Genomic DNA, 16704 nt, shown 5'->3' on the forward strand with positions numbered 1-16704 from the left:
CTAAACCCCTTCACCTACTCTTCTTTCAGATTTCCCCATTCAAATGAATGGAATCGCCATCTACCCAAGCCAGACCATGCCGCCTTTGACTTCTTCCTCTCCTTCACCTACCATATCCTGCCAGTTACCTTCTTCCATTGATATCCTGAATATCTCAAAATTTCTTCATCTACTCTCCATTCCTACCACCCTTATCTTAATTTAGGCCCTTATACCTATCATCTGAGCCATTATAATTATGGTGGGAAATATACAAGATTAAACTCCATCTAAACTGTGTCTAAGAGACTCCATATACCTCCAAGTGCTTACACTTCTTTTCATTTGATTCAGAATTCTGTCTCAGTCCATTAGTACTTATTTAAAAATCTTTGCATGTTTTTCTGCCTCCTCTCTTACGCAATGCCTTCCAGAAAGCAAGAATCTTGCCACATTTATGTTTGTATCCTTAACAACAATCATAACACCTGCACCTTGTCGGTGCCAGAAAACATTTTGTTGAATAGAGAGATTCCAGGTGCTGCAGAAGAAAAGATGCTGAGTAAAAACAAACAAACAAACAAAAAATAATTTTATAAACATGCTTTTAAAAATAAGTTATTCCATTAGATTGTAAATGATTTGAAACTTTTGATTGTAGGTGACTCGGCTACATGATCCCCTTTCCTCTGCCATAATAGGTTTGCTAAACTGAATTAAATGGCTTTAAGTAGGTCATTTAGTTACGCACTTCCCCCGTATCCTACTTTTTCCTATTTCATTCATAAGGAAAATGGAAACACCAGTTTACATCACCTTTAAAAATCTTATTATGCTGAAGTATTCATATCAAAAGGATTCTACATTCCCAAAATTGTCATTCTTCTCATTTATACTGTTATATTAATATAACTGAGTATTAATCAAAGCCAATTTTGGACAATGTCCAAAACACAAATAATTTTGTGACATAAAAACCAACAGCAAAAAAGAAACTAAGACTCAAAGAACTGGATCAAAGTACTCATCATCTCATGTCCCAGACTGAGATCACTTGTTTTCCTAGAGAGCCCGGACTTAGAGTGGACTTTGACTAAGAAATGGCTTATCAAATGCAAGTTGCAGACTGTTGCCAGGAAGAAAAAACAAGACTTTGAAAGAATAATTTAATGAGAAGAGTGTTAAAGGAAATACACTTAACAGATTCACAAAGTAGTTTGATTGACTGAAAGCCAACCAGCTAAGCAACCAACCACTCATCATGCTCATACCCACACATGTGTGCACACAAGCATGGACACACACACACACACACACACACACACACACACACCGCTGCTCTATCTTCCATCCAACAAGGGCTATATGAACATCAAGTTCCCCTTTTAGCCTTGGGTGATAGGTGGTCTTGGGCAAAACTTAATGCTCCAGTCTCTTAACTGCATTCACAGGTATTTGGGAAATAGTTATTCCATCCCCCTTTTGATATTTTATCTTTCATCTTCCTTTTAAATTATTTGTTCTTATTTTTATTTATGACAGAATAAAATAAAGCACTATCAAGTATTAAAGGAATGCAGTTAATAGAATTTGTTTTTCAATCCTTCACCTTATACTTCTTCCAGCAAAGGGCACTTAGAGAATAGTTGCTAAAAACGCACCAGGTAAGAGGAATTAAGAGAAGACTTGGCCCAGGAAGTGATAGTTGGTATTTATTTACCAAGGCAGTTCATATTCACTTTTGACTTGTAATAAAAAATAATTACTGGTACTTCAAAACATGTATTATATTCACTGTTAGAACCAGATTTCCTTTAAAGGCAAGGAATAGTTTTGGAAACATACATGATTAAGCTCTGTCAGTTGGATTAACACATGTTAAAAAAAAAAAAAAAAGAACCAGATAAACGACTCTTCATTGCTAATAAAAAAAAGAGAAAAGGAACAGGAGTTTGGGAAGAAGCAAGAGCAGGATGGAGAGGAGAGGAGAGAAGATTATGAAGCAATGCATCAGAGCATTATCATTAATAAAGTCTTTTTAAAAATAGGGTGATCCAATATTCCATTCGGGGTTTGGGGCATTATTGTGAGATAAACGCTCACTCTATCTCCCTGAAGTCCTCAGTGAGTCTACCCTCACATCAATGCCTTTGTGTCAGTGTTATGTTGTTCTTACTGGTTTTCTTTCTTTTGTGTGTGTGTGTGTGTGTGTGTGTCATTGTTGACTTTGGGTGGTAAAGAGGCAGGCTCAGGGCTGATGTCGACGCTTGGGTTGAAGTATTGTGAAATAGGAGTATCACATGGAGAAAGTAGCAATGCGATCCATATAATGAACTAATTTAGTGCCTGCAATAGCTGGGAATCAGAGGCAACCCTTGAGACCATCAGCCCCTGAGGACATCTGCATAAATCTTGAGAGGACCACTGACCTTTGCTGAGAGCAGAACAAGATTCAAACCAACTTTCCCTGCAGGTTAGGGGGAATGAAGAGCCCATCTAGCTTCTAATTACATATATTTTCCCTCAGATCCTTTTTTAAAATAGGGGGCTTATCAAGTAAAACTATTCATGTACACGTATACATCTTCATGTATATGAATAAGTGTGTTTAATGTGAGAAATACAATATATGCCATCCAACCACAGGAGGATTTTAGATGTAGATTGCCATGTTTTGAATTTATAGCAAATAAAGAGTTATGATATTCTGAAATGAATGGCAGTGTATAAAGATAAACAGAGAGAGGACAGAGAAGGCAAGAATTTCTAGACCTTTAGGAACACTCATATGTGTATATCTGGTTTTGTTGAAAATATCAAGTTTGATCTTTCACCACATGTATAGCTCCAACTGTTTCACTTCCGGATCACTTAGAGTGTCCTAGTACTGCTTAAGTCTCCCTGGGGAAGATGAAACAATAGTAGAGGGGGGCCTCTCTGCCACTGATGAGTTTAAAATCTACTTGGGGAGATGAGATTTAAAGACGTAAAAGTATTAATTGCTTTATAGTTTATGGATCATTTATATATACTGTATCCCACCTAACCTTACAATGGCCCAACGAGGTGGAGAGGGACCATTGTTATGTTCATTTTAGAGATGAGACTACCAAAGCCCAGAGGGAAAAAGTGACTTAAACAAGACCACAGAGCCATATCTGACTTCATACTTCACACTTTTCCACATTCTTCTCTGAATAAAAGAATTTAATGATACACAGAAAATTATATGTACTCTGTAAGCAATAAACACAGATAAACATAAGTACTGCAACTTTTAAACAATATTACACCATAATTGTTTTGCTAAGAAATTAGCGAAGCAGAAACAGCATGATATGGTTAATAGAAGTATTATACATTTTTTATCTATAAAACAGCTCCACTGTTTGCTAAAAAACATCCTATAAACCTATTACAGTTTTTATCTATATAAACCCCAGGTTGTAGCTTATCATTTTTTTTTTTGTTTGTTTAAGCAGTACACATTTTAAAAGCACTTAGCATCACCAAAGAATGATGCCCAAGCTGCCTCCTACCTTGCAAATTTCAAGAAACCTCTCACTGGTGTATTTCATAGGGTGCTCAGTGAAGGTAGCATAAGGCACCTCAGTGGACCATGGGTTCCAGCGGGATAATAGCGACTGCTGCTCGGGTCTCCCCCAGTAGATCCTAAGTCCTTCTCCTGGTCTCCTGCGAGAAACAAGTTTTCCTTTAGATTAGCAATTTTCATTAGATTAATTGTTGAGATAAGCGGCTGACCTACCAGCAAGTTGAAATGTGCCATGGAATTTAAGAGGTAAGAAGAAAAGATGGTTTCAAATATGGTGAGTTCAAGGTGTTGTTAAGATTTCTGTGTGTAAACACCTAGTTGGAAATGTGACTCTGGTGCTCTGCATAGAGGTCACAGCTGGAAATGTGGATAGTGAATTCATGTGAATATTCTGATAGTCAAAATTAAAAGAGAAAAGAAGAAGGAAAAGTCAAAGTGGTGGGGCAAGAACTGAAACATGAAGACAGTCAACCTGGAAGACAGTTTTGAGGAGAAGGAAGATGACAACAACTACAATATCCACTAAGCAGTCAACACAAGCAAGAAATGACTGAGAAAAGACATTGGGGCTTTCCAGATAGGAGGGTGTGTATGACCAATTCAAAATGTTCTGTGACCCCAGCTTCCATATCTCATGGTTCTCTATTCTCTGCATGCATTCCAGCTACCGAAATTGCAGCAACAAACATGTCAAAGTTCATAGGAATATTATGCCTGGTCACAGTCTTGACCCACTATCCTGATCTCCAGTATGCGGGAGGCAGCTGCTATCTGATAGAGCCCAAGCCTGGTCATCTGGTAAACCCAAGTGCAGAGCAAGAGAAAGTCAACTTGGGAGTAATGATGGCAGGGGAATGTGGCCACACTGAATAACAAGTTTGTAATTTCTGTGGCCTCTTCTTTTGCATGTACGCATCAGAGTTTATGGTTTGTGGTTTTAGACATCTCTGAATGCAAAGAGCTCCCTGGAAGCCAAGTTCAGGTGCTTTGCATTTGACAAGCTTTAACTAAGCAGCCCCATGGAACATCACAGAGTTTTCGTTTCTTCTAGAAACTAAATCCTGGGATGTAGAATGAAAAACCGGAGCTCAGTTGTGGTGCCTTCACAAAGCTGTCACTTCCTGTATTAAGAAAGGATTCCTTTGGGAATGCCATTGTGGTTTCTGAATGTTTATCCACATAGAAATATATATAAACACAACCTCACACATATGCATGTAACACCCTAACTGGCTGATCTCTGAGCTGCTTCTTACAAAAGGAAAGTAAGAAAAGAGCCTGGCACATTCTGCTGCCCAGTTCTCAGATTTTTGATGATTGTATTTAATGGCTGACACCCAGCCTTTTTTGTACTTTATTCCTTTGCCTAGGAAGGAAAAAAAATTTTTTAATTAAAAAAAAGAAAGACAAAAGAAGAGAGAGAAAAACTAAAAATATTGTAAATATCTCTAAAGTTCCCTTTCTAACCTCTCACTTTCTCAGCTGCTATGCCGACATTCATCACACTCCTATACTTTCCTTCATTCTTTTCTTTTCCCCCTAGCCTCGCAATAAGCCCTAAGCTCAATGAATATTGATGAATGAATACTGGTTAATGGAACATTCTGGCTTGAGTCCATTAAAACAACTTGCATCATACAATTATTTACTGCTTCATGTGTCAATTTATGTGCTGGGTACAATTTTGCTTTTATCCAAAGGGCATGAAAATCTGCCAAGCTAGCTTTCCTAGTAAATACAGTTTATATACTTTCACCTTAGGGAAATGCCAAATGAAGTTTACGTATCAAATTCAAGAGGGGCCCTATTTCTAAATAACCAATCAATATAAGCATGGCAATGACCTTTCTCAGGGGTCTAGTGTGCTTCTAAGGATACAAATTCCAACAGTCTCCTCTCCTGAGCTCCAAAGGTGATAGCTGGGAAGATAAATCTACAACTAAGTCATCTCTCGAAAGGTAAAACTAAGTAAATCTCAGTAAGCAAGTAAATCTCAGTAAGTACTAGAGTGCTATAAAAATCTATCATATTTTGTCAAATGTCATTAGGGCAATTGTGGAGAATATAGATGACGTTATGACCAGGAACATTTTATTAAATGTTCTCATGCTTACTGTGAAAGCTGTCATCCAACGTGACAGAACGGGGTATAAAATGCAATGAACAGGATGTCAAGGAGCCCTGTGTGAAAGTCTGGGCTTTGACCCTGAATGCTACGTGACTATAGGCAAGCTCATTTCTTTTCCTGAATCTCAGTTTCCCCATATGTCCTTTAGGATGTCTCCACGTGGTGACATCCCATGACCTCGATAACTCTGTGTGAATGTTGTAGACAGCTATAGTCATGACGCTACTAGCATTCACCCAGTGCAGGATATAAGGGACCCGTAAGAAGCCTCTGGGTTGTGACTTCTTTAGTTTACGGGGCATTGAATTAGCTTCCCTGAGCAGAACACATCTTCTGCTACAAAGCCCACACCAAGTATCGTCCCAACATTCCTTGGGAATCTTAGCACTCACTAAGCTATTTCACAAACATGGAAAGGCACAAATTAGCCACCATCTGGTGGAGTAGTAGTTTAAAGTTTATATACTGTTGAGTGTCAGAACTAGAAAGGCTTTTGGAAGTGGTAGCCCAGAGCCTTCTTTCTGGAAATGAGAAAACAGAAACTCAGAAAGAACTAGGGCTTTCTGAAAGTGTCGCTGCAGACAGGGCTGAGCTGGTGAGTGCCCCTGGTCTCTCAAGACTTCATGTAGGGGTCTTTTCACCATTCTGGGCTATTGTTACAAAATACATTCCAAGCTAAGCTCCTGCCATTGCACAATGCAGTCCTATTTCCAATAGGCACAGAGTTAAAAGAACTGCCCTAAGGAACTTGCCATAATCTGTGGGCAAAAAGCCTGCCCAGGGATCCTAGCTAAAGGTTGAAAGGAAATCTCTGTCTCGAAAGGAACTGTACATTTTTATATATATCTCAATATCAGCAATTATGAGATTATAGGAAAATAAGTGAGCATTAGTAGCGTAAGGGGAAGTTACAAAAACGTCGTGTCATCAGAGTAAGAAGATCAGGTCTTTCTTACTGAGCTGCTATGGTCAAATCAATCAAAGTGGGAGAGTAGTCTCAGGTAAAGAATGCCGAAATCAAATTATTTAACAAAGAAAGATTTGGTAGCTTTCTTCTCAGTATCATACTCTCGGTGTAAACACTGGCTTTCACTAGCTGTATCTTTGGGGCATTCTCCACCATCTTTCTGATCTTTAGGTAACAACACTTTCATGAGGGACAAGAGGATAATGGATGGGAAAATGTTTTATGTGCTGGAAGGCACTATCCAAGCACATAGTAAGTCCCTTTGGTGTACTAGAATGCTTACTGTGTGCTGTTAGAGACGTTATATTTTCAACTTTATTTAACCCTTATAAGCAATTTTAAAACCACTTCTTTGATAGAAATAGATGAAGTTAGCAGGAAATAATATAAAGAATGTGATCAGATTATCAAGTCAAGAACTACCAGCAGAAGGGGATTAAAAAGGGAGAGGAGAAACACCATGATCCCCGAACATGGACAAAACCAGGGAAGCAAATCTTTAGCACGGAGGAGGCGCTGGAATCTTCTGTGTTTTGCTTCATCTATCAGTCCTTTTTCCTCCACCTGATGCTGTGTCCCAGGATATTTCTTCTGTGTTCAACTTCTGCCTCCCATCAAAGCTTTGATGCATATAATTAACTCCATCAGAGACTTTCATTTAGCTTAGAGCACTCCTTCAATTCTCCGTCTTCAGACTGTATAAGCATAGCTCTGTAAAATTTTTCTAATAGGTTAAAAGTAATCTTTGAAATCACATTAGAGGTGTTTCTCTGAAACATTCCTAGGTTGTCTATCTTGGATTCCACCATTCAATTGCCCGTTCTCTGTGTGATGCATTATCGCAAACTGAGAAATGAATAAGGCTCAATCCCTGAAGCCCAGAACCGGATCATCTCTGGGCCTGTTTTACTAACCTCCGCGTCCCAGACCAAAACACGTACAAATAGAAACCTGAAATTCTCCTTAGAGACGTAGTTCACCAATTACAGCTTACTTTGTTGCCACTTCCCACCCTCCAGGAACCAGCTCCACTCCCACAGTAGTGGAAGCAAGGAGGTTAACACACCCTTTACTTCTGGCAAAGTTCAAAACCTCACAGAAAGGCATAGAAGTAGAAGGAAGGAATCATTAAGACTCATAAGGACTCGGCGGAGGAAGAGGGTTAACAGCTGAAGATTTTTAAGATCTTACACTGAGTTGGACGGCCCCTTAGAGGTGTGTTTCTCATTCTTTCCATTTTATAGATATATAAACTGAGGACCAGAATTTTCAAAGACCAGAGTTCTTCCTTTAGTCATGTTAATTATACCTTCTACACGGTGACTCAGACTCGGAATTCTACTCAAATACAGTAGTTGGCAGGTTGGAAGGCCCGAGCAATTACTGCTTTAAACCATCACGGCAACCCAAGAGAAGATCTGCCTTCTACACTAAAATAGCAAAGGTGTGTTAAAGAGATGAGGCTTATCTAGAAGAAGCTATCATGCAAGTACCACAGGACCAATCATGGAAGATAAAGACAGTTTAACAACACAAAAAGGAGCTCAAATTGCATGGAGGGAAAACTTTCTTCAATAACAAGCTTTGTAAGACAAGAATTATTTTCATCAGAAAGACTCCTCTCCTTGAAGTCCTTTTTAGCTGAACTAGAAAAATAGGCCAGCCAGTCACCAGTCTGGGTTAATTGGCTCATTCCACACATTTTTCTCTCTTCGGAGAGAAGCCATGCATCCTTTCACATAGTGCAACAGAGCCAACATCCTTTCCCTCCTCTCCCTGTCTCCTTCCATCCTGGACTTTCCAGATGCTGAGGCATAAACTACCCGTTCAAAGAACAGAATGAGGAGGATGTCTTCCCAGAAGAAGTGGCAGCTTCCATGATCACCTCCATCAGCTGCCCCTCCTTTCTACTCATCTCAAATCTCAAAGCTCCACCATGGAATTAAAAACATAGCTCCAGGCAACAAACAGATTTACGAGGAAGCACAGACATTAACTCTTGCTCTAAACACAGGGCGTGTGCTTGTAAGTCCGGGTGAGCAAACAGAGGGAGGCGCGCAGGAGGAGGGAGGAGGGAGGAGGGCGGAGGGCGGGCAGCCAGGGGGAGAGAGGAGCTCAGAACAACACGATGTATTTTCTAAGAGTCTCCTTTTCCCTCCCTTCCGGCCTGTACTGTGAAAGGCGGGCCTTCTCGGGCAGTGAAATGTTGGCCCCTTGCTGATTTCATCTGGACAAAAGGGGGACTGGGTTGGCACCCTGGAGGGTATTCAACGCTCCTCTGCTCAATGAATGACCTCAGACAAAATATTTTCCATGACAAGAACCCAAAAGACGCTGGCACAGAGTCAGACAATCAGATTTGCAGAACGTGTTTACATTCTCTCTGTGTCCCCAGGCTGTTCCAAACCCATCGGCAGGTGCTGCCTTTATCTGCTCTCTTTGCTCACCTGGCTCCCTCCCAGGAGTTTCCAGGGCCTTGGGCTCAGTGAGATTAACCGTTTATTGGCACATGTAACCAAGAAACTCTGTGGGTTATATTCCTTGAGGGAGAGGTTAATGATGCCGTGAAACAGATCAGCAGTGTCTACAAGGAGAGAATTCAGGGGCAGCGCGGTGCTGTGGTAAGAACTTTGAGTGGCAATTAGGTGGCCTGTGTTCAAAGGCTAGATCTGCCTTTGGTTTGCTGAGTAATTTGAACTATTTTCTTCTCTCTGGGTTCCAGGAGTCCTCTGTGAAACCAGATAGTTGAACTAGATCATCTCTAAGGTTTTTTTCTGTGCAGAAAAACCAAACTAAAATATGTATTATACTGTTAGACCAAAAGCCAAAGGATAACTTAATGACTAAGGGAAATTCTCAGAGGGCTGCTGAGATCCGACCTTTCTTCTCTTAGAAGAAGAAATAATCTTAAACTGCAGAACAAAAGACCTAGGGTGAAAACACAAGCAGAACTCAGAGAAGATGAGGGTGAGTAATTTCTAAAAGGGTAACAACTGAAAAGGCTATGCACATACTAACTACTAAATATAAAATAAAGAAACAACAAGTTTCTACTGTACAGCACACGGAACTATATTCAATATCTTGTAGTAACTTACGATGAAAAAGAACATGAAAAAGAACATATGTCCATGTATGACTGAAACATTATGCTGTGCCCCAGAAATCGACACATTGTAAACTGACTACACTTCAATTAAAAAAAAAAAGTTAAAAGTAAAAAAAAAAAGGCTATGGAATCTCCTAGACTAAAAGTACTTGAAAGAGGTGTTTATTTGCTTGGAAACTTTAGATGTGCTTGTCCTTGAGGTGGTCATGGTCAGGGCTGAGGTGAGGAAGACTGAGGTTCAAACCAAAGGTACAACCTAAGATTTCTTAACTCACAGTTTTGGGGGGGGTGTGTGTGTGTAAAATACTTAAAATAAAATAAACATGGACATTTTATAGTGCTAGGTACATAATAACCACTTAATAAATCTTTCTTTAATAATGATGAATAAATAAGTAAATTCACAGACCAAGTTAGGATGCCTGTGAGTTTGATGCATATTATTCGGTTCTTCGAATGTTACATGTTATGGCAGCATGATCCTTGAACTGGCAGTCACTAAAACCCGGGTCTAATCTTAGAACCAATACAAACTTTCTGTGTAGCTTAGAGCTGGACACAATATCTCTAAGTTTCCATTTCCCTGAATGTTTGTGTCCTCCCAAAATTTACGTGTTGACATCCTAATACCCAAGGTGATGGAATTAGGGAGTGAAGGCTTTGGGAGGTGATTAGGTCATGAGGGCAGAGTCCTCACGAATGGGATGAGCGCCTTTATAAAAGAGACCCCAGGAAGATCCCTAATCCCCTCCACTATGTGAGGACAGAGAGAAAAGGCACCATATATGAACCAGAAAGCAGACCCTCACTAGACACTGAATCTGCCAGCACCTTGACCTTGACCTTGGACTTTTCACGCTCCAAAACTGTAAGAAATAAATTTTGGTTGTTTACAAGCTACTCAGTCTCTGGTGTTGTGTTACAGCAGCCCAAAAGGACTAAGACCCCCCCCCTTCATAAAATAATAAACGCATCAGATTAGCTACTCTCTGGACGACATTCCAACTCTTCATGCATCTAACATTTCTGACCACAAAGAGCCAAGGGTTACCGACTTCGGGGTTTCCCTTAAATGAAATCTAAAACCATTTTATTCTCCAAAACAGGTATGAATGGATTGTTAGGATGGAAATTGTTAAAACTTACATTCTTATTTTCTTAAACAGTTTGTATCAAAAATAGCTAGTTACGTCATAGCTTTGTAAAAGTCATTACAAACCCCAGATTTTAAGACATGGAAAGGATTTATTATTTATGTATGTTCTATAGCCTTCACCCCTTAATTTTGACAAAACAAGGCCTGAAATTTAGGAGGCTACCTAGATTAATACACAAACACCCATAATACTTTCCTATCCTCCAATGTTTTCCTTTATGAAAGCCAGCTGTTGTATATGAAGAGTAAGTCTATTACCCAACTTCTAAAAGATTCTTGACTGCCAAGTTTATCAGTTCTATGTCCGCTGTCTCTTCCCTCCCCATCAGGCTGTCATTTCTTGCTGCCATCAACATCTCTAACTCCAGCAGCTCTTCTTCTAATTGGTCATTTCCAAACTTCTATTGACAGGTAAAGGAAGGACGCATTACTAGAAGAGCTATGGGCAAGTACTTAAAAAAAAAAAACCTTTTCTCAAGCCCTTTCCTAAAGAGAAATTTATGTGTTTTATAGCAAAACTTTGGTTTCACAGATGCCATTTAAGTGAAAGGCCAATCCCATAAGGTTGAGGGTAAATGGGTTTTAGATAAAGGAGAAGAATCTATGTGGTTCTTTCAGTCATGGGAAACTAAATGCTTGTGTTTTAGAAGGTACTTTTGGAGCTCCATGCTTGTCAGAATGAAACAAATGTGATCTCATGATTAAAAATGATAATCTTCTTTCCACTGATTATTTTTTGAGACAAACTCTGGTAGACTAGCATTGTCATATTCTGCACAAGGAGCCTCATATTCCAATCCTTCCTTCAAACTTTTTAGAGTGTAACTTCCACAATATTTAACTATGGCTCTGAGTGTCAAGATTATCAGCAAATCCCCATTAACATTCCTTTATAAAACCCAGAGAAAGTGCTCTAGGTGAAATTGTCATTAGGACCCAGAGGCAGGAAGGTATCAAAAAGGTTTCATTTATTTAATCCATGATTACTGATCTTCAGCCTTGTACCAAGTACAATGTAAAGAGCTTGAAGAACACACAACAAGTCTTCAAGAAACTCAGAGCAGTCTAATGGCTTCGTAAAGTAGAAGATCTTTTAACAAGAGTTTGATGGATGTGAGGACATGGATAAGCCAAGAAGGTGACTGACAAAGAATAGCGTTAAGTGCACTGAAAACAGAGGAAATCATGAGAGTAAAGACAAGTTGGGTTGGGGTTGGGGGGAAAACAGAAAATTCAGTGTATGTGCCATGATTTGTATTTTTATGATGCTCATTTGTTTCCAGTTGGGCTACGCGTACCTTCAATGGACTGATATTGTGGTTTCCACTTAACTGAATGAGAGGTTTCCCAATCTTTACGCACCTCAATTTTCTCTTCTGTTAAATGGAAATAGTAATATTTTCTCTAAAAGGTAATTTAAGGGTTAAATTGAATTAAAAATATGAAGTCTCTAATAGTGAATAATAGGCATTTGATATTTGCTGGTTGGACAGTGCCTTTCAGCACACAAAACATTCCATTATTCCATTGTTCCACATGAAACTGTTGTTTCCATGAAAACTAGAAAGGTGATATAAAATGCCCAAAAACGTAGAACATAGGAAGACATGGCTTTTCAGTCGAAAGCCATGGTTTACATCCAGGTATTTCTGTTCCAGAGGTAGGACTCTGACCTAGATCTCATAGTCCAGATTCCTGAGCTCTATTCAAAAGATATAAACTTAGAAGAGATCTGAGGCTTGGTTAACAAAGAGGACATTTAGTGGTCCAAAGCCACTATGTAGTAAGTGGTGGAGCTGGGATTAGAATTTAGGTTTCTCTGGTTCCTCAGCCCCTCACATTTCCATGGTACCCTGTGAATGTGCAGGACAAGGGAGAAAAGAGGCGTTTATACCAATCAGTTGTTCATTTGCCCAGTGAGCCAATGTCCGGACAGTCAGTTTAGAGTTCACATTGTCATTTGTACTCTCTTCATCTGGATTTGTGGGAGAAGTTTCCTTCTATTCCACCATCTTGAAGCCACTCTTCTACTCTCTCTTCGTCTAAATGAATCCACCCTCTGCCTTTCTCCACGCTGCTGATCCAACCTGCTCAGAAACTTCAAGGGACTTCCAGTTGCATCAAGTTCAGAAACACTTTCCCAGCCTGACATTCAGGGCCTCAAACAGTATAGTTCTAGGCTTCATTTCCAACTCCTCAAGTCTCCAACCAAACAATTCAACTTGCTGGGCCTCTCTTAAAGCATTTACAATAATTTCACCAACATGAAATTATTCTGTAAACTTGTTCATCAAGTGAACTGGGAGCTGTTCAAGAATGAGGTCTATATCCAAACCCTGCCCATTGCCTTCACCATATCCACCTTCTACTACGTGGCCAGTTTTTAAATGAGTAGACCTATGGTCTTTACTGTTAAAAAAAAAAATACAAATTACAACAAAACAAAAATTCTCATTTTTCAGACCAGAATGATCTGGCTGCTGTTTTTGCCTTTCATTATTTTACATTTTTTCAACTTCTTAGTTTTAAAATGAGCTCTTAGATTGTTTTCTGTTTGTTTAAGGGAGATGGGAGAGTCCATCCATCTGGAGGTGCACATAAAATGAGATTTTTAGAGAAACGCCCAGGGCAGCAGGGTTGGTACTTTGCACGCAGGTAGTCTATGCCTCTGCTCTGAGCGCTGTGCCGCAGATGCTGGCATGCCACTTCCATCTGGAGGGGCCCTTCTGTGCCAAGGGGCTGCCCTATGTCCAGAGAAGAGGGTGATTCTTGCACAGCTACCAAGAAAAATGCCACATAATACAGGAAATGATTCTGAGGCAACTCCCTCTATTATAAATTGAGATATTTGGCAAATTGCATTGGCCTCAGGTTTGCTAAGTTTTTGTCTCCTTTCTTAAAAGGAAATTACTTTTGAGCACCCCAAGTAACCAAGTTCCAACAGGCACAAAGTAAGTAGCTAAGTTTAAAAAAAAAAAAAAAAAAAAAAAGCTCCTTTTGAGAAAAATATTTTCTGAATCTTATCTGTTTCCATTTCCTCTCAAGAGAGATTGTGAGACGACGGTTTGGAATACATGAAACGGCAATCAGAGAGACAAGTCATTACAAATTCCTGGCCCCACTCTCCAGGGCCTTTCGGGAAACAATCGGGGCTGCCCAGAAAGGCAGTGGGCACAGAGGGCTCTGACGGGCAGAGCAGGGACCAGGCTCTTCCCTCCTAACACGGCCCCTTGGATCATGCGCCGATGGCTGCGAATGTGTTTCCTCTTCCACTTCAGAGGAATTGAAACAGAATACATTTCAAGAGGTGATATGCCCTACATTTATTTAATTTTCCCTTCCAGTTTATGAAACACTTCTTGGGGAAGTTTGTTTATGGTATTTAAAAACACAGCACATTTAGGCAAAGCAAAAATGTCCATCTCTAACTTCCACATACAGAGGTTGTCCACGATTCACATTTTTTCCTCTTGGTCATGGTCAATGTGAACCATTCAAACTGTCCAGCAAGAATTGGGTGCTCAGTGGCCCTTCCGTCCCTGTCCAAAGTGAATCTATTCTACCTACCACCAGTGAAACTCAGACAACAACAAAACTTATTTAATGAGGTACTTGGATGTAGTAGAAGTCATAAAGTTTAGAGGATGCAGACCGGGGTTCAAATTTCAGTGTCTTCATTTACCACATGATCTGGAAAAGTCACTTTTACCCTCATTCTGTTACCTTGTTTGCAAAATGGAGCTAGGAATGCCTGCTTTGCCGAACGATCATAGGGCTATATGTACAGTACCTGGGACCTGTCAACACAGGTTTAAAGCACTCCTTCAGTAGAGCTCTGCAAAGTAAATCAAAAGAAAAGAAATTTCTGAATTCTCTTGCATTCCTGCTAGTTTCTTTTGCATCCACCAAAATCTGCCAAATCATAAATTTGATGGGGTTTGGGGTATGTGTCAAAGAAAGGACATGGTGTATAATACTAAGCTATGTACAAAGTTAAGAAATTCCAGCCATTTCCTGAAATAGAGCTGATTTACCTACATTCCACAGGGTATATTTGCTTTGAGGTAAGTGAGGCAGGGTTTACTTGGGGGTTTTGATTTATCTTCATGTTGCAATAGTATTGCTTTGCATTCATATGAGCTTGGGGTTTTGCAATTTTGCTTTACTTAAGATTTACCTCTACCACAGAGCTTTATACTTCCAGATGGGCCCAGAGCAACAATACAGAATGGGACCCAGGATTCTCTCTCTTATTTTTCAATCCTGGTGTCCTGTCCCTCAGTGTGGCAGCTTTGCATACGTGAGAACGATCAGCCCGTGTCTCCAAGGTCCATCCACGGGTCTGCTCCCCAAATGGCCACCTCTTAGTCACTCCTTTAGGCCTAAGTACATGCCCATTGGCAGCCTGCTCTTGAACAGACAAACCAAATGAAGGGCCCACACAGGCTCTAAAAGCCACTGTGGGGCCATTTGGGCCAACAATTCTAGGGTCTCAGGTACCCAGAGTATGGCCCAGAGCAAAGCTTGACAAACTTTAATGTGTATTTGAATCACCTGGGGACCTTGTTAAAAATACAGATTCTGATTTAGTTGGTGGGGTGGGTCTTCAAGCTCTGGACCATACTTCTAACAAGCTCCCAGGTGACCCTAGTGCCACGGGTCATAGTAACAAGCAGCTGGGAGGGAAGAACATGGGCTGTGGGTAGCATATCCCTGTGGCCCTGAGGGCTTCTCAGCCTGTGGGGATGGGCACAGCTAGGTAAGGGTCAAAGAAGGGCTGTCTACAGTGAGGTTCTCAGCAGGGGTCTTGGTTGGCTGGTGGGAGGCCCAAAGGTTTGTACATAATTGCATCCAGGCATCTGAGAGGAGGGTTCTACTGGTAAACTATAGTTAAAGGAAAAATCCAAAGGCTACAATTTAGATAGTTTTTCTATCATATTGTGGAATTGTCAGAGGTCCCAAGAAAATTCATTTTTCATCAAGAAAATAGACTTGTATTAGGTTTGCTTGAACATTAGTCAAATGTTTACAGCGATAAAACCTTCTGTCATAGAATCTTTCTCCCTTTCTCTTTCTCTCCTCTCTTTCTTTCTGTATATATACATAAAAGCAACAGCAGTGACAACAAATATCTAGTTCCTTCAACCATTCCTCACTTGATAAGGTCAAAAGTCCCTGACCAGCCAAATACTCTCTTCTGAATATTTTCCAGTTTTACAATGTCCTTATTAAAATACGTGGCCAAGAAAGGAAAATAAGACTCTGACAGTGATCCAGTCACTGTGGAATATACCATGACAACCCCCTCCTTTTCTCTAGAAGTTGTACATCTGCTAATTTAACCAACACCATCAGCTGTGTCAGTGACTTACCACACTGCTGACTCGCTTGGAGTTCACCGTCAAGTACAGTTTCTAATTTCTGAGTCTTTTTCACACCTGCCGCTGCTGAAATACCTTGTGAAGAGTCAAGTTTTTAAAATTGACTTTTGGATAAAGTAGACATGGAAAATATAGCTCATAGTTAAATTCCACCTTTGGCACCTGATCTTTCATAAAGAAGCTTTGATCAGAAACTATAAGGCAGAACAAACAAACCCTTCTGATGACTTACTTAGGCTAAAAGCTCAAGGCAAAAGCAAAAGGAATTCAGTGTGTTATATCCTGGTAAGACAGGCGTTGGATTACCAACTCCTCATAAAATGTACCTCCATTTTAGAAATAACTCCTGAATGAGGTGGGATAGAGCCCAGACATATGAGAGAAGGAGATGGACAGATAGATCCCCTATCCTGGCCAAAGCTTAAGAAGTG

The 16704-nt window shown here is 40.1% G+C and overlaps 1 protein-coding gene across 1 annotated transcript in view; it reads right to left on the reverse strand.

Moving 5' to 3' along the window:
- Window positions 1-16704, reverse strand: part of TPRG1 (tumor protein p63 regulated 1) — a 124381-nt gene that overhangs the window by 9396 nt on the left and 98281 nt on the right. The window contains exon 5 of the mRNA XM_006188859.2: window positions 3519-3672. Coding sequence (XP_006188921.1) covers window positions 3519-3672 — 154 coding nt within the window. The remainder of the gene's footprint in view (window positions 1-3518; window positions 3673-16704) is intronic.

Source organism: Camelus ferus, chromosome 1 (genome assembly GCF_009834535.1).
Source record: "Camelus ferus isolate YT-003-E chromosome 1, BCGSAC_Cfer_1.0, whole genome shotgun sequence".
Lineage (NCBI taxonomy): Eukaryota > Metazoa > Chordata > Mammalia > Artiodactyla > Camelidae > Camelus > Camelus ferus.